General features: G+C 36.1%; 1 protein-coding gene across 3 annotated transcripts in view; it reads right to left on the bottom strand.

Annotated features, from left to right (window-relative positions):
* The window catches only part of AKAP6 (A-kinase anchoring protein 6), a 322,203-nt gene that overhangs the window by 213,646 nt on the left and 81,829 nt on the right, over positions 1-26,728 (bottom strand). For all 3 annotated transcript variants that reach the window (XM_021402796.1, XM_021402797.1, XM_021402798.1), the window contains one exon: positions 12,708-13,065. In XM_021402796.1, the coding sequence (XP_021258471.1) occupies positions 12,708-13,022 (315 nt within the window). In that variant the 5' untranslated portion in view covers positions 13,023-13,065. The remainder of the gene's footprint in view (positions 1-12,707; positions 13,066-26,728) is intronic.

The raw sequence follows: 26,728 nt of genomic DNA, 5'->3' as shown, positions 1-26,728 counted from the left end.
GAAAGGGAACTCAGGATGTACTAGCAGATTCAGTAGATTTTTATATTTTGTGAGAACTTCTGAAATGTCTGTTAGAGTTTTGGAGTGGAGTGGCATCTAAAGTAGCGCTGATTTATGCCTTCTGCATTCTCATTTTACTTGCTGTTCCTGCTCATTCTGCTGTAAATGGTTCAGCTTCTGTTCAGAAAGGAAGCTGCTTCTTTTGTCTCCAATTCTGCACAATTTCACTACCGTCAGTTGCGTGGAAAGCATTAAAATAATTAGATCAAAGCTTTTGGATGTATGTATGCAACAGTGCTAATGCTTCTTTACATACAACTCAGGGAAGCCTAAAACAAACCAGTGAAAAAAAAAATCCAGCTGTATTTACAACCTTTTCCAAAAAAGATGGTATTACACCAACACCATCAGTCAGACATAAGCCTGCACCTGTGCTTTTGTCCAGAGTTGCATCCCAGTTCTAGATGCAAGAAACAAGGCCTCCAAAAGATTTGGAGCAACTCTTAAGAAAACCTCAGGGCTCAGCATGGCTCCCACTGACCTGGGGTGTGGACAAATGCCACACTAACTCCATCCTCTGGAAAGCACTCACATACAGTGCAGTCACAGGGTGGGTACTATGCATCAGAGAACTGGAAAAACAGTCAATGCCATGGAGTGAAAATATGTGGGAAATGGTGCACAGTATGAGTATGCCCACCCTTAGGGCAACATCTCAGAAGTGCAAACATGGCAATAAAGATATGGAATTTACCTTTCCCAGGTAAATAAGCCTCACTGTGTTGCTGTGTTTACTTATCAGTTGTGAGATTTTGCTTGATTTACAAAGAAATCACATCAATTCACAGAAGGCTCTTTACTGGTTAACTACACTGAAAGGGACTTTCTTCTGAGGAAGAATTCATCTAATTTAAGAGGCAAATATCCAAAGATACTAAAAATTACAAACTAATGGTATTTGTTTATGCTTCTTACTGAAATTCAAGTGTGTCACATTACTGAAACGTTCATGTTGCATTTCTGACATGCAGACAGCAGTCATTCTACAACCTGAAATTTCTTCTGCCAGCTCCCTCATTATAAATATTCATCAGGCAGTTTTGACCATAACAAAGCAAACTGAAGTATTCAGTTAAGCATATTATAGATCTTTTTAGATACCTATTATAAGTTACATGTAAATTAAATTGAAAAAGTAACAAACTCTGCCAGTATGACTTCATAAAATATGCAAAGCAAAAAAAGATATGTGAATATAATAGCTCACTATGTGGATCAGAAATAGATGCATGTTATAGAGGAGAGTAATATCCTTCCTTCTAAACTATATACAGGCTCAAACTAAACCTCAAGAAATAAGTCACCAGCAGGATTTATGTGGCAGTGCTTTTTGTGTGCTTATGCTTTTATACATACATAATCATACATGTATTTATTAAATCAATTATTTCAATCATAGGTAATAAAAATTGGCATCTTTCAAAAAGGAATGATATAGTAACATTGACTTAATTTTACAAGCTGTCATTATGAACTCTCACTCATACCTTCAAAATAATACTGATTTTTTTTTTTTCCGTCAAATCTAGACATCAGCAGTCTAATTTTCACCACATATGCACATACTAAAGAACAAAATATCAGGAAAAGTTTTTATTATTTTGCACAATGTCTTAGCATGCAACATTTTTCTTCATATTTAAAAGTATTTATATAATTACACCCAGTAAACATTTGTGTTTGAGTGAGATTAGTACAGAGAACAGAGAAGACTAATAGGTAACATCTGTGCAGAAATTTGATATTTGCGGTAATATTTCTCCAGTGACCATGGGCAGAGTACATTAGATCATGTTTCTAAAGCTTGTACTAGCATATTTTATCAAAGGAGCAATAAAAATTGGGAAGACATAATAATTATATTTGATCAAAGTGCACTCATATGCATTTTTGCATTGCTGAAGTCTAAACGAGTTCAGGAATAAGTATAGATATCTGAATGATAGTTCATTGTTTAAGTTTGGGTAGTGGTGTTTTTCTTCTTTGGTTGGTTTTCCGGGGTTTTTTGTTTTTGTTTTGTTGTTGGTTGTTTTTTTTGTTGTTGTGGTGGGGTTTTTTTGTTGGTTTTTTTTTTTTATGGCAGATTTTTTGAACTAGATAAAGGAACAGAGTCGTTTATCAGTTAAGACTATTGCCAATCCTACTGCAGTAGTCTTAACAATCCTCCGCAGCTTCATATCTGATTTCTAAACCTAATTACTAGAAAACATTTACTTGAACATCATTTTCACCCTGAAGGCACTAACCCAGTAAGTGATCCAGCAGCATGCCTAACACCTCCAGGACTGTACACTATGTAGAATATAGCATTAGCTTCAATTTATGCTTGATAACATACAACAAAGTTGTTATAACCATTTTAAGGGATGCTGAAGTAGTAGTTTGGGTTCCCTCAGAAAGGAGAGAATTTAGCCTAAAAATTACAAAGACAAGATGAATGTTATAATTATGGCGAAAAAGAAATGTGTCATATTACTCTTGTACAACACGTTGAGAATGTGTTAAACAAGACATATTTTTCATTAAAAACATTGGTTTGAGCAAGACCATGAAAATGCCATACAAGCTCTAAACAGTGTGATTGTTTCATTAAATAGACTGAGAAACTCCGATTTATTTCTGGTACTCCACATTTTCCACTATACCTTTTTAAAAACCAGGAATACTCTTTGGGCACTGAGGGGAAAAATAATATAAAAATATAGGCACACTTAACTACTCAGCAAATAAGGAAAGCTGATAAACTCATGTGTCTGATGTTGCATACCTGTAAGTGGTAGCCTCTGCAAATCTCACTTTAGAGACAGGTAAACTGTACTTATCAGCATTTACACTTAAATGCCCTAATCAATACCATGACTCCCTTGAGCTGTTCAGAGGCAAAGAAACTAAAAATACAGCTCTTATACAACCAACTGCTTACTTTAGCATATGGCTTAAATCTTGTTTACAAAGCATAGAACAAACACATATAGTTGATATGTGCCAATATAGGAAACCGACCAGCTATCATTATAACATTATAGATATGTATCATATATCTGCTTCAGCAGAGTCACAAGTACCAGAAATTTTTAGAGTGTATAAAATATTGTATCTGAAATATAACAGGAACATAAGAAATAGTACATCCAAGCAGTTTTTTTTAAAAAAAAGATCTGCAACAGATCTGATTTTATCCAGATTAAGCCTATTAACCAATCGTTTAAATGTTTGTTGAATGAATTCAGGCATACAGAGATGTCTGCTGAGATTATTAGGATGAGTGTGCAATAAATTAGCTTTTGACTAGAGGCTTAGGTACAATGTGCTCCTAACCAAGCCTTAGCGCTTGCCCTCCAGAAAAAAAAAAATTCTCCAGTACCAGTGGAATATACAGTGGAATACTGACATTTTAAATGTTTGTATAAATGCATTCCCCTGGTAATGTTCTACATTGACTTTAAAATAATAATCTGTCTTTCATAAGCAAATGGTTCTGATTTGCCAACAGTCAGGTAGAATATTTCTGCTTATGCTGTATTTATATTAAGCCATCTGCCTAAAAAAATGAACTCACATCTGCAGTTACTTAGTTTATAATCCACAAAGACTGTCAAATCTTTGGAATCTGCATGCACAAAATGCAATGAAAGAAGTGATATACTTACAGTCAAATTACTATTTATTTGGTGTTTAAGTGCTTCACAAACATATGATCTGCCAACAGATGAGATTTTGGGTTGGATTTTGACAAGAAAAAAATGAGGGAAAAGAATAATTTTATACATATTTCCCTTCCAATGATTAATCTAAGACAGAAATATGTATTACATTGGGAACTAAGACCTAAGATGTGACCAATTTGCAGTGAAGCAGTCCCAGATACTCAGAACCCTGAGTCTGTTGTAAATATGACTGCTACCTTTTCCTTCTTATATTTGAAGGTAATAAAGAGCTTGAAGATTCTGAATAATTTCATCTCTTCAAATCTTCAGTGGGTAGCAAAGACTCAACTTCAAGAAAACACTCTAAAAAATTCTTCAATTAATTAATTAATGACTATTGGCAGTATGAAGAACATTTCCTTTCCCTCTAAGCATTCAAGCTGTTTCAAACTTTAAACTTTTCAAGTGAATTTTCTCAGAGAAGCTTATAACTTTAATATGATTTAGAGAGACTGAAATTTACTTACTGCCATTAGCTCACAGAAGTCCTTTTAAGATACAGTCTTGCACATCTAGGACTTGTTAACTAGTCAGTTAGTTCAGAATGAATGTAGTTACGTTTTCCTTGCAGTTATGGTTCACTTTCATTTTAGGAGTTTTTGATGTGTGCTTTACATCCTCACTAGCTATAAACTAAAATAGTTCTCAAAAATCGAAAATCATATGTAAGAAAAAGTTATCATATAGCACAGAGGAGCCTTGTATGTTCATTTTTGTTATTTTATTTTCATTTCAGTAATTATTAAACTAATTTTATTCCATATGCAACCTATGGTGAACTCTTCCAATAAAATTGTTAATGATGCCAAAATAAAAAAATTTTCCATAGTACATGTTAGACTTGAGACTCTACAAATAAGAACACTTCCACAAATTTATGTGTAACAACTTGTTGATACCCAGATCTAAGCACAGTCATATGTCTGTAAAGTATCAGTTTTGAGCTACAGGTCACACTTTATAGTCAGAAGTTTACTTTTATTGGAATGCATACTAACAAGCACACATGGAAGTTATAAAATTTTGTCAGAGAAATCCTTCTCATAAACCGTAGCTGTTAAACACACCCAGAAATCTTCTCAGAAATATATCTGTGAATTTAAGAGTAATTATTTCCCTTCATGCACCTTTTGAATAACACATGAATTTGCATAGCAACACTTCACTTGAAATATACCAGGGCAATATCTTTCCTGCAAATAAACAGCTTAACAAAACTGCAGTCAGACTCTTCAGTTAGTTTTATTTTCACTTATCTCTTGTGGCAAACTTACGTCATTCATCATAATATCAGGAGCTACATGTACACATCCTTCTGTAAAGACTGACACTAATGTTTTCTGTTATCATTTATAAAATACTACCAGTTACGTTGTGGCAACACAGAATCATCATGGAATCATCAAATGACTTAGACTGGAAGAGACCTTAAAGATTACCTACTTCCAACCTGCATGACATGGGCAGGGCTGCCACCCACTAGATCAGGCTGCCCAGGGTCCCATCTAACCTGGCCTTGGGGATGGGGCATCCACAAATTCTCCAGGCAGCCTGTGCCAGTGCCTCACCATTGTGAGTTAAGAATTTCTGTCTAATATCTAATATATTCCTCCGTTTTAGTATAAAGCCATTTCCCCTTGTTCGATCGCTTATCAGACTATGTAAAAAGTCAGTCTCCTTCCTGCTTGTAAGCTTCCTTCAAGTGCTGGAAGCCTGCAACAAGGTCTCCCCAGTGCCTTTTCTTTTCCGAACTAAACAAGCCAAATTCCCTGAACTTTTCTCCATAGGAGAGGTGTTCCAGTCCTTTGATCATCTTCATGACCCTCCTCTGGACCCACTCCAAAAGCTGCACACGTTTCTTGTGCTGGGGGCCCAAAGCCCAGATGCAGTACTCTTGATAGGGCCTCATGAGGGCAGAGGAGAGGTGGACATCCACCTCCCTCATCCTGCAGGCCACCTGCCTTTTGATGCAGCCCAGGAAACAGATGGCCTCCTGGGTTGCAAGCCAGCACATTGCTGGCTCATGAGGAGATAATCTCTCTCCAAGTTCTCCTACAATATACAGTTGTCTGCACAGTATAGAGAATCAGACATCTGTTCACTTAGTTAAATGTGGTTTAGCTAGCCCAGCTGAGGAGCAGTACAACAGAAGAAACAAGTATGTTGTCACAAGTATCAGAATAATATGGCCACCAAGAAGCATCAAACCAAGGTGAGAAGAAGGAATAGCCCTGCTTCTAATATTGGAGAAAGACAAGTGGCAGATGAGGTACTCCAGCAGTGCTACCAGAATAAATGCAAATGACATTTTTGCCCTTTTATGGGTCACAATAAAGACAGGTCAGAGTTCCTAATTACAAGAAGTTGAAAAGGTCACTCCAGACAATTTTGAAATTCTGATTTTTACTGTAAAAAGAAAATGATATGGAAAAAACTGTTGAAAGTACTCATAAAAGTAATTTGGTCTAGCCTCCACTATTTATTCAATAAAGAGAGCAATGTTTAGTATTATTTACATAATAAAAGCCTACTAAATTGCATATAAGCGTATGAGAGAGAAATATTCATATAGTACTCATTTTATATTTTTGCAAAATGTTTGAAGTGGAACAACTGCAACAAAGGAATAAACTGTATCATCTAATTGCAGATGTGTTAGAAACAAATGTATTTTAATATCTTGGTAATTCTTTACACTCACTTCTTATCCAGGATTTAAGCAGGAAGAGAAAAGCAACTAAAAATCCTTTGGCCCCATAAGTGGAAACAGAGGTGGCAAAAGGATAATGGCTACATGCCATTTGACCTCTATCCAAAGAAAATCATGTTCTGAGGAATCTGGAGGAAAGACAGAAGATCCAGTAAATAGATGTTAGATGTTGGTAAGGGATCCTGGAAAGGGAATGTCTAAAATCTTTTTATTTGAAAAGAGAAAAGATCAGTGTCCTGCAAACGTCTAAGATGTTACGATAGCACAGAATGCCTTTGCCTGTTTATATGGCAAGTTCAGACCATGTATGTATGGTGGAGAAGTACTTTGCTCCACTCCACTCCAGTAAGTTAACACTTAACTGACATCTCACATACAGAAGTTTGATTATCCAAAATGACATCTCAAGCAAAATGAGAATTTTTCCAAAGCAATCAGTAAAAACTAATAATCAGTGAAATGAAACACTAGAACTTTCCCTGAGAGGGTTAAGGAATATACAGAATAAGCAGAAGAACAGCAAGATGGATCCAAGTCAGACCTCAGGAGGATTCCAAGAAGGAATTTTCTGTAAAGGCAAGAACATTCAGAATATAATAGCTAAATGGATCATGAAAGTAGCTCAGCAGATGCTGAGGACAGAATGCAGACTTCTAGGTTTTCTTGCAGTAAAACCACAGTTTTCTTCATCTCTTTTATAAATATTTGGTAACAATTGTCAACAGCTTCATTGAATGTGTCAGAAAGACGAAAATGCATCTTAGCACAGCTTAAGTTAAGAGTGATGATCAGACAAAAGGCTAATATAATGCACTCCAGACCCTGGAGAGTTATGATTCATGCATCTAATGTACTGAGGCACTCACGTGAAGCTGAGATTTCCAGAAAATTTCCCTAGGGATGACATAAGACAAGTGTCCCACTCATGCTGCTTGGCTTGTTCTGAGAGAGGGCATTGCAAAAGTTAGGGAAACAAGTATTTTCCAAGGATCAGCTAATAAAGCTTTAAGTCATGCAGCAAATAGGTTGACAGGAAAAGCCCAAATTCCCAAGCAATGAGCCACAAAAAGAAACAGAACTCCTGATCACAAAAAGAGCACAAGCACAGACATCTGCAGCAGCAATCCAGAGCAAATCTTCACAAGAGGGAGATTATCTGAGATTTAATGATTTATTTATTTATTTTTGAGGAATAACAAATGAATAACATAAGTCTGCTAAGGGCTAGATCATCAAACCAGCCCATCACCACAAGCCAACTGACAGCCAAACAGAAGAGACATCTGAAACAAATAGAAAACTGCATGAAAATGCTGTCTCACCTCTGCTGGCTGAGGAAAACAAACAATGGAGAAATTATCCTATGGACACCGTGTAAAAATGATATTCAGAAGTTATAATGTTATAGGCTTTTATCCTGGGTCCGTATCATTCATTTTGTCTTTATGATTTGGACGAAGGAGTACAAAGAAAGTTTATTAAATCTGCAGATGACAACAGTGTGTGTGTTAAGGGCAGATGCTTCTGGAACACACCTCATTATAAGTCTTGAACCAAAAAAAAGTCACAGATGCACTAGAGTTAAGGTATGGAGAGAATTTAAAAAGACAAAAAGTTCAAAGGACAAAGTCAAAATCCTACATGTAAAGTTGTACAAATAACACTGATAAGAGAATACAAAGTACCACTAAGGAACTTGGGAGTTACAAGGAATCACAAACTGAATGTGAATCAACCATCTCCTGCTGCTGTGGAAAAAAAAAAAAAAACCCACCAAATTGGAGCCCACCATTTGAAAGATATGTTAAATATTTTTTCCGATCTATGCAGAACCGGGGAAGCCTCACACTGACACCCTGTGTCCAGTCTGGGCACATCATTTCCAGAAGGACCCAGATCAGTTGGAAGGAATCCCCCAGAGAAGTGAGAATTATTATAGCATAGAACAAAAACAACAGAGAGAATCTGTATGAGGTTAGATTTTTTTCAATATTAGAATAAAATAGTTAATTTGGAAGGGACCTACAAAGATGTCTGAGTCCAACTGCCTGACCTTTCCAAAGCCAGCCAGAAGTTAAAGCATATTATTAAGGGCGTTCCAAATGCCTCTTTGAACTCCATTTTTTCAACCCAAGCCACGTGACAAGAACTCAGCATTCCAAACGCTGGGCAAGCAAAAAATAATGAGACTGTCCCTAACCATAAAAAGCAAACAGAGAAATATATTAAAAAACACTAGAGGGAATACTAGACAAAAATGCTTATGGATGTTTTGTAGATTTCCTAAGATGTTGTCAATGGTTTACGGGCGTTAGGCCCGATTCCGCGACAAAGGGGACGGGGGACCCACAGACCCACGTCCCGGGAAAAGGGGAAAGGGGAAAAGGGTAGGGAGATGGCCCTGAGAGCAAAGAACAGTGGCAACAATCTGAGGAGAAACAAACTAATTTACTAAATAAGTTATCGGAATGCAAAACAACACACTATAATACAATATAATTACAATTTAAGCTGATAAATCCAATACAGAGAGAGAGAATTTCCCAAAATCAAGGTAGGCCTTACTCTACTACCGACAATAAGACGGCTGGAGAGCGAGGTGCTGCCAAGACGAGAGACGGCGGAAAAAGGGACGAGGTCTCGTGATCTGCAAGTTTTTATACTGCGAGCTTTTATCTTTTCCCTCCAGATGGAAAATGGTAACAGAGGAGCAAAGTACCATGGGGGATGTAGTAGTCCTTCTCTTCTGAGAACCAGGTACATTCACTACATGATGTTATGATGTGGAGTACCAATAACCGAAAATCTTAAAACCATGACAGATGTTGAAGCCTTTAAATATATTTTTGAAGTGAGGCTTTGAGGTTAAACTGGACCAAAAAGAAACACTTAGAGACTTATTTCAAAAACTCTAAAATGAGAGATTAAAGCAAAAAGAACTTTTCACCTCAGACACTAGAAATGAGCACAGAATAAGATGAGACTGACTCCTGAAATCAGTGTAAAAATTAGACTAAGGTTAGATCTAATCTGCTTTGAGATAGTACCACAGGTTAGGAACTACCTCTTGCCATGTTTGTAATAGATTTGTTTTGTACTAGTGATCCTAAAAAAATTTTGCATGCACACTAATTATTTCCACCTACGTATATACGTAGGTCCCTCTGAAAATAATGTCTCCTATTTATTTCCACCAAGCTACAACAGCTACAAAAAGCAAAATAACACAATTTGATAAAGCAAATTCTCATCTACAAAATACTGTTTTTCAACATAGTCACCACAATTAGCTATGGATTTTTGCCAGCCATGAAAAACTACCTACATGCTATGCTCATAAAACATCGCTACTGCCACTGCTGAAACACTCCACCCACCGCCATACTGTGCTCACATTCACTCTCTCGTCTCCATAAAAATTTAGCAAGTGTCAATCAATGTCAATAGGTGCAATTTTTTCTGCATGGAGGAATTCAATTCCACTCATTTGGTTCATATGTACTTCTATGTCAGATGCCATTTTGTCAGTCTGCCCCTCCGCTGCCATCTGTCACATGACAACAAAATGTAACGGAATATCATCAGGAAGGCTCAGTCTCTACTGCCATACCACCACCATCTGCCTCTGACATCATGGGCCAACATAATAAAATAGGAGGCATTACTTTCCGTGAAGCCCTTGTAGATAGGAATTACATATTCATGCATGTGTGAGATGTGAGTATTTTGCAGTTTACAATGTGAAGAATGGATAAGGCTGATGCTCATCATGATGGTCATAATCCTAACATATAAGAAACCTCTTATATTACTGTTCAATTTAGTAACATTATTTTGTAAATGTATTGATTTCATGTGATGTCTGCATTATAATTACTTTAATTCCATTTATTGAAAATATTAATTATGGAAAACAAAACAGCCTGGAGAAAATAGCTTTTTTTCATGGTGCACTCGCAGTTATTGATGTCAATTATCCTCAGATGCAATGAGATAATTGTATCCATGTTGACCACTTCTCCTCTTTTCTGATTACGTTACTTGTCTCCAATAAAGCATGAATTATTGTATTGCTCCATTTATCATAAACACTTGAGACTCTAGACTCTGGAAATCTCTTAGCTAAATCCCTAGAAATACTTAACAACAACAGTTGTTAAGTGAAATAATGCCAGAGGATACAAGGACAAGCAATTTTAAATATATCTAAAGTCTGAGTAAAAGCATTTCGATAGCACTCAATTTTTCAGATTGTTATTTCTTCCTTGCCTGTACACAGCTTTCAAGGCAAGCAGGTTACAGAACTTTTTCCTTATGTCTCTGTTAGAAATTGCTGGGGCTTTTTATGCTATTCCAAATCATTTTTAAAAAAAATAATTTTTACAAACAACTAAAAAAAGTCTAATATTTAAAAAAGTCTTAAAATGCAAATCATTACAGAAAAAGAGCACTTCCCTGTGAGTCCAAGGTCTGTACACAGCATTGTTTATTTATTACAGCCTCAGTGCCAGTGCCCGCCACTGGCTCACAGTTGAGATAATTGTGCATAATTGAGATTCTTTTGTGTTATTCTTCTGTCCTTTTTTTACGGTTGCATTAACCAGATCCTTTCCTAGCCCCAAACAACCCCTAGGTACTACAGCAACTGCTTACATGGAAAAAAAAGCCACTAGGAGAGCATTTTATGAACAACCATTGAGTATGCTGCCTACATTCTAAAAAGAAGAAAACTGTAAGGAATGCTCTTAATTCACTGACCTCCATTTGGAAATAAAACATCTTATTGAATGTATGAAGGTGAATAGTATGCACAGAACAATCTGATATTGCCAGCAGGCACAGGTCAGTTCCACTTCTACTCTGAGCTGGCCTGAAGCTGTGTGCAGATGCCATCTACAAGATCCCAGGCTCCTCATTTTCAGCTCAGTTCCACATTAATTTGGCCACAAGCAAACTCAGATCAGTGCGGCACAATGTCCAGCAAGATCTTCAACATCTGCTTACAGAAATACTTTTTAGACATATTCTCTTAGAGTCTACTGCATGTTGTAGACATAGGCTAGCACGGGCAAAGACTAGCAAAGTCTACCCCAATTTTCTCAGAAAAATGGCATGACCACAGATCATAAAGAACTGAAGATTGATTACAGTACAACTGCTCTACAGATAATGCTTATACACAGAGCTGTATTTTAAGACAGCTTAAAGCCCCAGTCCAAAAATAAACATAAATAAAATACCATTGCGCTGAGTATGAAGGAAAACTATGTTCGCATAAACAGGCCTCAGAATGCACAACTCTGAAGACAGTTCAGTCTGAAGAGATAACATTTGCTTGCTATTTTTGGAGGCTGTTTGCTGCCTTCAAAAGCATGTTTAGTGTTTGGCAGTAAACCCAGCCATGCAAATGAACATGCATGAAAGTTCCACAGAATATTTGTTTGAATTTCACTCTGAATTTTCAATGAATTGTTAAAGAAATTTAAATTTGGGATCAAGAGAGCTATAATTATTTAAATAGACATAATTTCAGTTGTTGAGTTGGTGGAAGGAAGATTTAACAAAAAAAAACCCAAAGATATTTTAATTCCATTTTATTTTATTTCCAAGTCTAGTCTTGCTTATGCATTTTCATGCTAAAAAAAAAAAAAACGGTTGATTTATTGACTGTGACTATTCAAAACTTATCACCTCATATTTCTTCCTATGAGTCAGAGATTTAAAGAATTTTTTTTTTTACTGTTTTGTATGTAGTCCTATCGAAGTTCAGCCTTCAACATAACCTCTACATGACTGAGAGCCCAGGCATTAGACCTACGCTCTTTCTATCCTACTTCTTCAGGTTTCAAGTGAGCAGCCGTGCTTATTAGGAAATAGATTTGGGAGTTTTATGGACGTAAGCCCATTAAAATCAAAGGGAATATTTCTGGACACTTCCAAGATAACTGATTAGGTTACTTTTAGTGCTTTATTAGCTTCTCTTAGAGTATGAGCATGTTTATTTACATGGTTATGGCTGCTGAATCAAGTGATGAGTAAATTACGTTGAGGAAAAAAAAGTCTGAGAATGATTCTCCTTTCTTTCTCCCTGAAAGAGATTTATCTATCTTTTAACAAAAACTGCCAGATATGATACAGCAATTATGAAAAGGCCTTTTGTTTACTTTGTCAGCAGCAAAGCTGAAGAAACCACCTTCATGTAAAAGTGTGCAATATTAAATTCATCCTACCTTTAGCTGTACTAGATGCACATCCACATGCCTGCTATCCGAGTCCTGCTGGACAGAGTAAGTCAGATCCCTGACTCTTTCAGATGTCATTCGCAGCCATGTCTCAATTTCTGGCAAATGAAGAACAATCTTCCAATCAGCCCCAGTGTGTAGAGGAGGTGGCTTGTCATATTGCTGGCCAGAATCAAGCTCTTTCATGACATCCTCTTCCCCATCTCCATCTACTGTAGGAGTCATGTTTATAAGCATGGGAGATGCATCAGATGGCATGGGGTCCAGATCTCGTGTTCTCATGGGAGAGAGTGCTACATCCATGGCTAACAGACAAAAGTCTAAACCATAATTCTTTTATGTATATCTGTAAAGACAAAAAGAATAGATACTGCTGTTATGAGACCATATTTACCAAAAGACCCAGTCAGAAGACAAGAAGTAAATGGCAAATTCAGAGAGGTATCATCATATTTCTCAAATAAATCCTTCAACTTGCACATCCAACTGACAAGTTTAAGAATGAACAGATTTTTCAAATTATCTGTCATAATTAAAACTAACAACTTCTTTAGGAAAAATAACATCAGCACATTTCTCCCACTGTAGATAATCACCTTGGAAATAACTGCTTTCATTGATGAAGGACCGTGCTGATTTTCTACAACTGAAACATAGATAAACTGAATGTCCACAAAGCTAACAGAATTTGAATGAACTTCACAAAGGTCTCATATTTGTAAAATAGCACACATTAGTACGTACTCTTTGGCCTGAAATTTATGACTAAACAAAAAATATCTCCAGTTTTATGGAATTTCTTTTTGCAATTCCCTACTCAACTATTGGTCATTTACAATAAAAATGTTGACAGCGTCCTAGTTTTATCAGTACTTCGTATCATCACATCATGCGACAGGCTGCTGGGTGTAGAGAGAGTGCACTGCAGAGCTCTGTTTCCTGTTTATCTCAAGCAGGCTCATGTGAGTTCTAACTCTCAAAGGGGAAAATACACTGGGATTTATGGCATTTCCCAAGAGTCTCCACATGATTTCCAATTCTGGGTGATGGGAAAAGAGCTCTCTGGTCTTTTTCCAGGAGGAGAGTGGTAGAGGGTCTATCAATAAAGATTTGGACTGACTGACTTTCTCCCCTCCAGTTTTGTTTTTGGTTTGTTTTGATTTATTACTCTGAATTATTCTGTATTATCTCACATGCCTTTTAATAAACTACTTTCTCCTACCTCATTTGGGTTTTTCCCTTTTCCTTTCCCCTTCCTTTTTTCTCGAGGGGGAAGTGGGTGTCATGTGATTAACTCTTCAAACCATGACAGATAGTAAATTTCTGGCAACTACTGAGTACACTTGGTTGATCTGTTTGTGGGCAGACTTAAGTTTTGAAATTTAAATTCTTGTGGTTTTGTTAGATTAAAAATGGTTGCAATACACAAATCTCTATCAAAATATATGGATAAGAATTCCATACTTAAGTGTCAAAATGCATACCTGAAATCAGAAAGTCTTTTTATAGGAGTGACTTTATTGAAGTCCCAAACCTTTATGTTTTCAACATACATTTACAATGTTCACTGGAAAAACGAAAATATTTTGCTCTGTTCCTCTTTCTCCGTATGCGCAAGCTACATGTAGAAGGCTGCAGTAGACCTTATGCCCAAGGAAAAATAAGAATACTTAACAGCACAGAGCCAGGCTTGGAGCTAAGTGCCTAAAGAATTACGAAAATTTAATTTAGTAGGAAATGCAATTTTGGAGAGAATCAGATTTGATACATGCTTGCCTTTGACGTTCAACTTCAATAAAATATGTACTGCCACTTAGTTGCTTCTTCAATACTTTGCAACCCTAATCTGTATTCAGAAAGTCACTTCAAGCATATTAAGAAGAATGGATCCTTTTAAACTTGTTTGTTTTTTTCCTTTGTTATAACTAGTATACATTAGAAATACTTTAATTACAGTTTAGCAATTTTTGCTTGTATCTTCATAGTGCTAAGACCATGAGACAAAAGAAGTAGTCATACAGCTATTACTTTGGGCAACATTCCAAGTTTTTATGGGTGAGGGGGTCAAATTGTAAAGATTACAATTTTGTTTTTAGCATAACAGCAATAAGATAGCAGAAGAGACACCAGTGATTTTCACTGCTAAATCAACTATGCTCTATTGAGTTATGTTCCTAAATATTTCAGGTGAATTCTCAGTATTCAATGACTAATCCTGCAGAAAGTAAGAGTACCAAAGAAGCATGGGAGGAAGAAAAAAAAAAGACATTTACTGTTCACTTGATTTTACAGCCTACCTTGCACCTATTTAGTAAATTATCTTCTGTACATCTGTCATTCCCTCAAAACAATATTTGGAACTGCTCTCAAGCTGGTTAATATTAATTTAGCACTTCAGAACAAAATTTTCTATCCTTGCAATCAAAGGTAAGAATGAAAAATTTCAATCACTCCCAGCGCCTGCAGCACAATTTCCAACTCCTTCAGCTCAATTTTGTAAAATGCTTCAGAATAAGATGTGTCAAACAAAACACTTTGTAGAAAGACTGCATAATATTAATGTTTCAGGATACTGAGCATCTCTCACATCCATCTCTTTTCAGCATTTGTTTTTCAACTTGAACGCTGTTGCCATACGTACCCCAAATACATTTTGTCAGACAAATTTCTATCTGAAGACATTTTCCCTTAAATACTGCTGTTCATAGCCCAGTTTTACAGAATATAAATCAACTGTTCCACCAGGTAAAAATATCTTCTTATTTTAGGTATATCCTTTACATGATTTCCCCTCTCAAAAAGTGAAATTACAGTAAAGTGGATATAGTCTTTATTTTGGTATGTTTAGTACCAACAGGTTAAACAAATCCACCAACAAAACAGATGGGCTCAAATCACTAAACGATGCAGAAATGCAGGAAGTACAGCACTTGCTTAGTAGTTTTTTCACACACACACAAAACCCACTGGCACTCTGTAAAAGTTTTTCCAACATGACTCAGCACTAGTCAGGACATTAAGGCAATCAGCAAACAGAAATTAAAGCATGCTGTTGAAGAAGCAAACAAAAGACAGCCCATGAGGCATGCAGAGCACAGCTCCAGCTCTGATGCACTGTGTTCGTAGCCAGCACCCGCCCAGAACCTGCTGACCTGGGTGTTGTTAATGATCGCTCGACTCTACTCTAGCTCACCAGCATTACAGCTATACCTCCTTAAATCTAGTCGCTCTTAGAGTCAAGTTCTTTAAATCTTTTCTTTCTGCCAGATCATATAGCATGTTGCAGCACTTCAAATTAAGAAAATGAGAAAGAATTTAAAAATAGATAACTCTGTACATTCTCTTATTTTAAAAAAAAAAAACAACCTTACAAAGCTAATACAGCACACTGTGGCTACTAATTATCGAGGTCTGGGGCACCTTTAAAAAAGCCCACGCATGCTTGAAAGGAGAAACCGTCACAGCTAGAAGCAACTGAGCCAGAACACTAGCATGCAGACTCATTAGTACGCAGACTCATGATATCACTTCCTGGCAGAATAAAAAAGCAGAGTCACGCAGCTCTGGTGCAGGCAAGACAAACTAAAAGCTCCTCCTGCTCCCTCTGAAAATTGAGCAGGAAGGCCATGGCTGCCCTGGAAGGCTTCTGAAACCAGGGGCAAGAGCAGGCCTCTCCCAGCTGCCCTGACCCAAAGAGATGCTGGGTGGCTTGGCGCCCATCCTGCAGGGCCACGTCTGGGGTAGCCCTGGGATCATATGGAAAGAGCAAAGAGCCCCGGTACAGAAGCGGTGATGCAGGTGCGGGGTCCTGCTGGTTCCACTCTCTGGATCACTGAACACTCTTAGGCTGGGTGGGCTCACACCTCTCACCATGTCAGCAGCCTCACAGAGGGCTGTACTCATAAGGTTCTGTTAAGCCACCAGCTCCTGAAGATAATAGTTATCTGCGTGTCATGCCATTCTTATATAGACATTCACATCTGTTGACCCCGGCTGTATATTTTTCTCCTCAATATCCTCGTATTTAGGACATTAGTTTATACCAAACATGCATGGAAAGCTGAAACCAGCAAGATAGGATGTAAAGTCCTGCTTTAACTGTTCCAGTATTTGAATAAAGTAGCACCAGTGAAATTAATAAATGTCAGCAATAAACCATTTTGAGACTTGAAGAAGTGCTTTTCTGAATAATATGGATTAAAACATTCGCTAGGAAATGTATGAATGGATAAATCACATCAAGCAACACTTTGGGATCAAATAGTATAGTCCTAGACATTTTCATTGACTGATTTCAGCTGCTCAGAGTTTGTTATATTTTTGGATTACTTTTCCAAATTTTGTGAGATGCACAGATAGCAAACTGTAAAGCATTATAAAAGTTAAAACGCTTATTAAAACTGAACATATTTATTCAAGTTGCTCTAGATATGTTCCTATACAAAAAAAAAAAACTCTTTAAAAAAAGTGGTACAGTTATACTTGCCCATCTCAGCAGGACCACTATCACTGCTGAAGTTGTTTATAAATATGAACAGCTAGGTCTGGCTTTCTACACTGTCGAAGTCTGGTAGCACTGGTAACAGTTTTAGGCAGCAAGCAGTGCAAAATCAGAGTCTGGATTTCCTATAAAACAAATTCTTACTTTACCTAAAGAATCTGTATAAAATATATGGCTTTAAACCTGCAGATGAACAGCTGAAAACATATTTTCAAATGTCACAATCAATAAAAGGTCAGGTATCAGTATTTTCAGGATGTAGCCTTTTATCATCATTGCTGTCAGTGTAGGAGTGATTTATGACACTGTTATTTAAAAAATTACCAATTTTCTATCACTTCTGAAGCTACAATTTCAGTACACTAAAAGGACACATTTGTAAACTACACAATACAGCTACCCGCTCTGACTCTTTCTGATGGTAGAAAAAAGTATGCAGATGAATTAAGAGTATTTTTCCCAAGTCTTCTATATACAGTTCTATCTGTTTTCATGCATACTTGTATGAAAGGTGAGAAATTCTGTGTAAGCACATGCACACTTACGCTTTCTATCTTCATCTTCAGTAAGTGCATTATGCCTAACAGATGGCTGATTACGTTCCACTAATCACATAGGCAATCTTGCTTTCCCCTGGTTTTGCACTCAATCAGATCCTAACGCTTTTATGCAAAACATAGAGTATGTATGTCAACCATAATATAGTTCATCAATCACCACAAACCTTGAAAGTCTTCCTTCATTCATTCTGCACCCATTATTCACATTTTCCTTGTTTATACAGTGCAGTGCATATTCACTCTGCCAGCTATCAGATCATCCACGTTTTCCTGCAACAGCAGTCAGCTTCTGTCAAACAAAGATTCATTAAGCATTTTAAGCCATACAGTAGTCCAAGCATTGATCAGTGGTGCAGACACTGGGCCGAGTGAATGTTAATGAGCTCTAATTTTTCTTACTATCACTTATTGTTAAAAATCAGCCATAGGCATTATATAGCCACCTGCCTGTCAAGTAAACAATTCATTTCATTCTAAAAAATGGCCAAAAAAAAATCTACCAGAAACTCTATCATTAAATAATTATGTCTGCTTGCTGACTCTGAAATATGATGTAAATTTTAGCATCAGGTTTAATGAGCTCATTGATGTTGAGTTTTCTTAAACAGATGAATATCTTACACAGACCACTTTTATTTCCGTTTCTTTTACAGTTCAGCAGTCTGAGGAATTTTTTGCCAAATGGTAAGAATTGCCTTTCAGGAAAGTGTCTTCTTCAGACAAGCCATTGGTATATCAAAAACTAAACTGTCAGTAACTATCTAGGGAGCAACCTGAATTTAATTTCACATTAACATTATCCATGCTAAACTGATTCTGTTGCTGATTTCATACTTGATTTAAGAAAGACGACACTTCAAAGAACTGAACTGTAAGAGAGATGGTGTTGTTTTTTTTTTTTTAAATCCACATCACTCTATGAATGGACTTCAGATATACTTCCTTTATCATTGTCCTACTATTAAACATCTCTAAATATCAGAATAAATTGAACAGGAAGAGCAAATTTTTTCATTTAGAATAGCTGTGCCTCCTGTGTGATGTGTACAGAGCCTGAGAGGGAAGGTGATGCCTGCACTTCTGTAGGATACAGACCAAAGAGACTTGTATAGTAATGCCAGTATTATGACCAATAATGAGAAACATGATTAGACTGTTAAATGTGACTGACTAAATTCCATTAAAATATCCACCCCAAGGCTTTAATGGTAGCAAAGCCAGACCATCAATGATTAGCAACAGGCATGCCACCATGGATGTTTAAAGTTCCTGATTACACCTATAAATCAGGAACTACAATGACATCAAGCTCTTTGGTAGCTGCTGCTTCTCTAATACAGGGTGAACAAAAATGTAGAACTCACAGGTCTGCAGAAAGTATGAAATACTCCAAACATTTATACTCTGAGTAAATGCAGAATCTTACAAGGTTGAAAAATTGAGCAATGAAGTAGCAGATCAAACTCACTATAGGCAAACTCGGTATAATATGCATGAGAAAAAACAATCCTAATCACACACATAAAATGGACTTCAAGATGGATATCACTACTCAAGGCCGTGGAAGGAAAACCATCTAAGTTCCTGAAAAACAATCAGCTCAATATTCAATGGCAATCAAAAAGAAAAGGAAATTTCAGAAACATTTAGGAAAAGAATAGGAAATAGAGCAGAAAAAAAATTAAATACATTACTGTATAAATCCATGGTATCCAGCTGAAATGTTGTGGGAGGAATTTCCCTCACTGCAAAGGTAATGCAGTGGAACTGGAAAACAGTTCAAAAAAACTGGGTTCAAAAAAGGCAATTTCAAGGACAAAAAGGAATAGGGAATTGCCTCTGTTCAAGTGAAAACTGACCAAGCTGATGCTGTCAGCCTGGAAAAAAAGTAACTTTAGAGATTAAGATAGAGGTCATCTCCCTAAACTAATAGACTTAAGAGAATGTTTCAGCCTTTCTCCTTGACATGGTTTCTGCACACAGTTCTCCAAAGGAGAGCCTGAAGGATTGATTTCAAGTATGCCTTTCAAGAATAATTGACAAAAAAACCTCTTTAACAATTTCCTGTTACAGAAAGCATAACGGGACATTTAGAACAACATTCCTGAACTTGCCTCTCTTAAGTCTTCAATTTGTCCAGTGACTTCAGCTGATTCAAAAACTCCAACTTCCTGGCTGAAATTCACTAGCATACATATAGTATTTATAAAGCCACAATTATAATGTAGATGAAATAAAAGCTTTAAGCATAAATCTAGTATAGTCTTGTCAGAAGTTTTTACCTTTATTGTCAAGTCCCAGAATTTCATTATCTGTAGAAATTGTACTGTATTCTACCGCTACAAATAATCATTGGATTACTAGTGGAAGCAACACAGAGCTTTATTTCACAGCAAGTTTATACTAACTGTGCATCTTTACACAAACACCAAATTTATCAAACAGTTTATCCAGTTCTAGTCGAGCATCAACTGAACTGGAAAAAAAAATAAAAATATTTTTAACTATTCCTCTGAAATTGAAAACTGAAATATTCACACCTAGAAAGCCACCATGAAAAGAAAGGAATAGTTGTCTTCTTTAAAATTCTCCACTAAAGGAAATATCCCCTAAGTGTTCATGTAAAAACATTATCACTGTGATATATTGTGAAGTCTCATATGAAGCAGCACATAAAATTTATACACTTCAGGCTTGTATCATTTCACGCTGTCATGAAAAAGCAAGGAGACTCAATGAAAATTAGACAACTGTAATGAGATGCATCAGAAAAAAACCTACTCTACAGTATGTACAGGCACTGAAAAAAATTCTGTCATGCCAGATTCATACAGATATGATGTATTCAGAGATTCAGTCATATTGTGATGAACAGTAGTGTTTCCCATCCAGTTTTGATTCAGCACAGGTTTGCCCTGCAGTAAGAAAGAGTGACTAGATGATGATGTGGTGGGGAGAAATTAACATTAAAACGGACAAAGACAAATTAGCTGCATCACATTAATCAATCACTACTTCAGAAGCCTTTATCAGGTAGCTGCACCCAAACACCTTAAGGCATTTGTTGTCCTAATTCTCACTCCAGAATGTCAGCAGTTCAAGAACAGGGGCAAGTTTCATACACTGATTCTTCAACACACATGTGAGTGGGTTTATGTTTTGCTGGGATTTTTTTGGCTTTTTTTTTTTTTTTTTGCTTCATATTGTTGGGGTTGGTTTTTTTTTGGTTTTTTTTTTTGTTTGTTTTTTTGTTTTTTTAACTGTTTTGGTTTTTTTTAAATCTCTCTGGGTAAAGTCATGCTAGTCATTTTAGTGGCCAGAAGTAAGCAAAGTATTTGCAGTCATAACTAACTTGTCCCTTCAAAAGCTACATAAGTCAGATGGTGAGGAACATAAAATAGATACTCTTGGTGGTCCCTGATACAAAATTTTTTCTCTAACAAAACAACATGAAAGGCCTTCTAACTTGGAAGACAGCAAAATCAAGATTAGGCTTGGCTGAATAGTAATCAGTATTTAAAGTGTCCTTTAGAATGCACAGAAATTTGCTACCAAATATCTCCTTATCAAAGAATAATTTTAAAATTAAGTTCATAAATTTGATAGCAGCTTTCTCCACTTCTCTCATAAGCATTACTGCCAAAGGTTTTTTCCACTAGTTTAGAGAGACAGACTCTCTTCTCTTTAATTTAGATATCTAAAATTTCTTCCTTTTCTCCCCCAAAACAGGAAAAAAAAAACCCTTTTTTTTCCCCCAAGTGGGGGTCAAAACACAATATTTTAATATTAAAAAATCCACTAAAACTATCTGCTATTCTCACTATCGTATATAACTAGAAATAATTTAGCTTTTAAATATAATATTTTCCCACCACAACTAGAACACCATAGCCGTTGTGTTTTGTCTCAACCTGGGGATTCACAGAAGTAGGCTGATCTCTCCAGAGCACAAATTGCTTTTCTGTACTGAGTCACACCAGTGTGTTCTGCTCTGTTATTTTGGTTCCTACTACTCTCTAATATCAATAATGCATCATAAAATGCATACAGTCAGTTCAGACATACAATAATCAGTAAAAGGGTACTGTAAAACACTGTCTTCATTTCAGTATTAATTTTTAATGTACATGAAAATAAGAGACTTCCTGTATGCAATGATAAACCATAGCTTGTGTAAGTATTTTGCAAACTCTATCACAACTTGGATAAAATCCTGACTTTTGATGTTGACTTACTGTTTACCTAAAAGTAGATATCTACTTGTGCTGTGCTATCAGTTGGACAACACCATCACGTAAGTTAATGCCCACAGTTGCTTTGTTCCTTCTCTTTCCATCATGCAATTTTGCAAGGTCATTTACACCAGCTTCGTAAAGGCATTTCCCTTGATCCAGAAAGAATAATTCTGCACTGTACATACTAAATGCCAGAGATAGGCTATTTTTCTCCAGATACATCAATACTGGTTTTGCACATAGAGCCTTTTAGTTTCACCATCATCCATCTTCTGAATAGAATTTCAAGAAAAAATACTTTCTCACCTTACTGAGTCTTACAAATTTTTGAAGAAAAGCTATATGATAAATGGTATCACTGCAATCCCTACACAGCGTTCAAGCATCTTTCCAACTTATTTTTGCACCTGAATTTTAGTCAAAATTACAAATATTGGCAATTGCAGAACTTCATTCTTAGATACAAAATCAGTTTCAATACTGATAGAAGCTGGTATGAAATTCTTTCAAACCTTCATCATATACACTTTTATGGGAATATAAAATACATCAGCTCTGGAGATGCAGTCCATAACAGTGATGTAACTGATTCTGATCTCTCTCTCTGATTACTGTTTAATAAAACTAGCTTTGTGGAAGTCAATAACACGAAAAGAGTAAGACAGCACACTTTCAGATGGTTCTTACAGATGAACACTGAAAAATTAAGGTGCAAATGCTTCTACCCTTTTAAGTCATCCTTGTCTAACATATCCTTTTACCATAAGGAAAGGATGACAGTTTTCAGCCATTAGAACTACTTTTTATGTGGGAATAAACATGGTTTGGATATTTGTGGTTCAGATTCAGCCTAACAACTCCAAGTATCAACTTTGCCATCTACTGCACTTGAGGTTAATACTTATTTTATACAGAGAGTTATGTTCATTTAGGTTTTTATTGCTCTCTTGATACGAAAAGTACACATAAGATCAAGTTCAATCATTTGTTTAAATGTTTTCAGGCTCGGAAAACTGTCTTAGAAACGTGACCAAGGACTTGTATTTTAATTTTCAAGAGGCAGAAATAATTGTGCTGCCCCAAATAGGTACAATTTACTTCATAAGAATAGCTTGAGGATGGTGAATCATACCCCCTTTGCTGCCACCAGCAGGTGGTAAGATATTGACACCAGCCAGTTATGAACAAATGAGCTGGAGACTTCTTTATGCATTGCGCACCAATAGCGTACAGGTTTGGCAAACTTGTTTAACATTCCCATCATTTTCTTAACATTTTCATTTTTTTAAACTCTGAAAAAATTACTAATGTGAATAAATAAACAAATTCTCTAACTGTCCACAGGAGTTGCATTCAATTTGATAAATTTTAGACCAAGTACCTACACAGAACAGCAGGATCTTTATAAATTCTGAGGATTTGAAATGCTTGGATGATCGAGGCTTTTCTTTGATTATATTTCAAGTCAATATACATAAATGGCTCTATTCCTGGAAAATTCCAAGGTGAGGCTGGATCAGGCCCTGGGCAACCTGATCTAGCTGTCCACATCCCTGTTCATTGCAGGCGAGATGGTCTAGAGGATCTCTGAAGGTCTCTTCCAACTCAAAGGATTCTATAAAATTCAGGTAGCTCCAATTCAGAAACTTTTTCATCCTACTACCAATTAAGCACATAGTACACGAAAGGGGAAGACTACAAATGAATGGAGCAGAATGGAGAAACATTGTTTCCAGTTTTATTCTAGATCATCTTGTCCTGTATGATCTCCAAATTTTTATTAATAACTATGATGGAATAGTATGTATTGCAAATAGTACCCTTTCATCATTGTTTGGAACACACTGATACAAGTCAAGTGCATCTTCAGTTTAAAATTATTATTTTTTGTTCACTGTGATTTTTACACATCAAAAGGAAATTATAGCAGCAGAAAAAAATTCTTCAGAAAGCTAGGTAAACAGACAGCTATGAACTATATCCTTGTAGGATTGTGTTTAATATTTCTTTCATCCAGAGAAATATTCCAATGGAAAACTACTAAAAGCTAGAAAATAACATAGCCACTTGAAAATTCCGTGCACTGTACCTAGAGACAAATGATAATGATTTTTATCCCAGGTGCATTTACAGAAATAATTTTTCTCTCATGAACTGAATTTACAGTCATGTGCTTCTGTATGCATTTCCCAACATCAGTTGCCAAATTCTGTATTTATAATATGATGCATCTATTTATTATATTCAGCTTTTAGTTTGAAAATTGGAACTAAAATTCCACAATGCTTGCCCTTCTCCAGATGAAACCCCTTTCTAGGTTTGTAAAGCCCATAAAAATTGAACTTTATGGTACAGATTTTTTTTCCCCAGCTACACCCAAAATTGCAGAGGAATATGAGATGTTAACTCCTACTTCAAAAATAAACAAAACAAATACTGCAAAACTCTTATCAAGGCTATATAGAACTAAACAACCATAAGCCTCTAATTCATTCACTCCTGATACATAATTTCAGAAAAACAAAGTCAGCAATTCATTTGAAATATTTATTTTTATATTATCACTTAGGGCTTCTGAGAAGTCCTGGCAGTCTGTCATTTTCTTTAAGGTCTACAGGAGTTATTCAGGATCAGCCCTTTAATATTTTCATTAGTCAACATATCAGTTACATGGTTTGGTTATTTTAAAGTTTTAGTCTTGAACTGTTCACAGTATAAAAACCTTTTTGAGTTTCAATTTTAGTTATTTGCTGTTACCAGTCTCCTATGATACACTAAATCATGCAGCTGTGATGCTTATATTAATGCAGTATTTCAGAAGAATGCAAATTTTCAGCATAAATTAGAATACTGACTTCTTTAATATGAACTTTGGCTACTCCAGTGAGATAGAAAGCAATCCTGATATTATAGACCTTACAGTATGCTGAACATTTAATATAATCACTTGGAAAGGCTCAGACCAGTAATTCTGTATTTAAAAAAAATATAGAAAGTACAATTAAACCAGAGCAACTGAGCAATCTCTACCCAAAGCACCTCAAAAAATTCTTCTTAAGGCACTTCCTTTGATGTGAATGCCAGTAAAGGAGCAGGAAGTAAACCTCTCGTTTCGTTTAAGATTTCCTTAATCACTGGTATATGGAAGAAAAAAACACAACAATGATTTTCTCTTACAGAAAATGAGGAATTGATTTGTCCTGGAAGTGGGGCTTCAGACTGAGCCTGTTATTTACTCATGCATGTAGAATAGCCAAGCCTTCAGAAAAGTGATCAGGCAGACAGAAAATACAGGAAAACCAATATTCTGCATGCTTTCATACAGAACATAGGAAAGGAAGAAAAAGAAAAGTCATAAAATCCTTAATTGTACACTGATTGCAGCAAATTTAACTTGGACAAAATGTGTGAGAGATACAGTCTGGTCTTTCAGTATCCTTCAGTGCCTTACACTGGTCCTCACTGAGGCCATGGTGAATCCCTGTTTAGGTCTCCCTTGCCTCACACACTGCAGGAGGGTTGCGTTCTCAGCTTTGATGACCAGCCTGCCCCACAAAGCAGCTCTGCAAACCCTTGGCATCATACAAGTATCATAAACCAGCCACACAGATAAAAAGGTACAAAATCTGTCTAATTCAAATACAACTTCATTTTGAATGAGCACATTTAGTTCAAAAATCTAACAACAGTCAGTTTTACTTAATCAACTCTCAAATTCCTATTTACATGTTTCATACTATTGCCACTAAATACAGTAATGTGACTTCACTAACCATTAGTGCATATGAAATGGTGATGGACCTAAGTTACTTTCTCTGAACTGAAGCTCCTATCTTTTCTCCAGCTTAAAATTCCACTGATCCTTTTAAATTCATAGTATGGAAATGTATTTTCACTTCTTAAATGACATATATTTTATAAATAATGATATCAGCACCTATTACCTCTTTCCTGACAAGTAGTCAATTCACTGAGTTGCAAGTATAGCTTAAAAAAAAAAGTCTATGTAGAATCTTACCAACCCAAAACCAAAGCAGCATGAAAAATGATCCTATTTAATAACAAAAGGTTTTTAAAACTCAGTCATTCTATCATGCAACCAGTCTACAAAGTAGAAAGTATTTGCATCTGCATTTTTTTCCTCCTTTCTTTATGGACATTTACATGCCTGAGAAGTAGACACAAGACTTCAGAGAAATACTGTGAGGTTGACCATATCTCTACTTCAACAAGTTCATACAAGATGTTACCCTGTACACAATGGAGACATAATTTAGTAGCTTTTAAATTAATGGCAGTATAGGTATATGAGGACTATTAAATCTACGAGGACAGTGATGAACATGCTAAGTCATACCTAAGGATTTTTATGTCACCTTACCACTATATGGTACTGACTGAAACACATTTTTGCTCTAAAGCACTACTCCTGGGATGTGGACAAAAAGAAAAAGAAAAAAGCAGCCTGACAGTTTGAACAAGAAAACAAATGTTTCCAAATCTTTGGGTTATCCATGTCTCAATCTGTTTTGGTAAAAACAGCTTCAGCTCAGTAATTTCAATTTTATGACTAGGTCCTCCCCTCTAAAATGGGACAACCATTGGTTTACCACTTGAATTGTAAGGAGACAATATGTACTATATAATTTATAACTAGAGAGCATCCAAGTGTAATTCATTAAAAAGTTGTGGTCTACTTAAACTACATTCTGG

The sequence above is a fragment of the Numida meleagris genome, chromosome 6 (genome assembly GCF_002078875.1).
Source record: "Numida meleagris isolate 19003 breed g44 Domestic line chromosome 6, NumMel1.0, whole genome shotgun sequence".
Taxonomy (NCBI): Eukaryota; Metazoa; Chordata; class Aves; order Galliformes; family Numididae; genus Numida; species Numida meleagris.
Note: the sequence above shows the minus strand (reverse complement) of the source record. Positions and strands in the feature narration are given on the sequence as shown.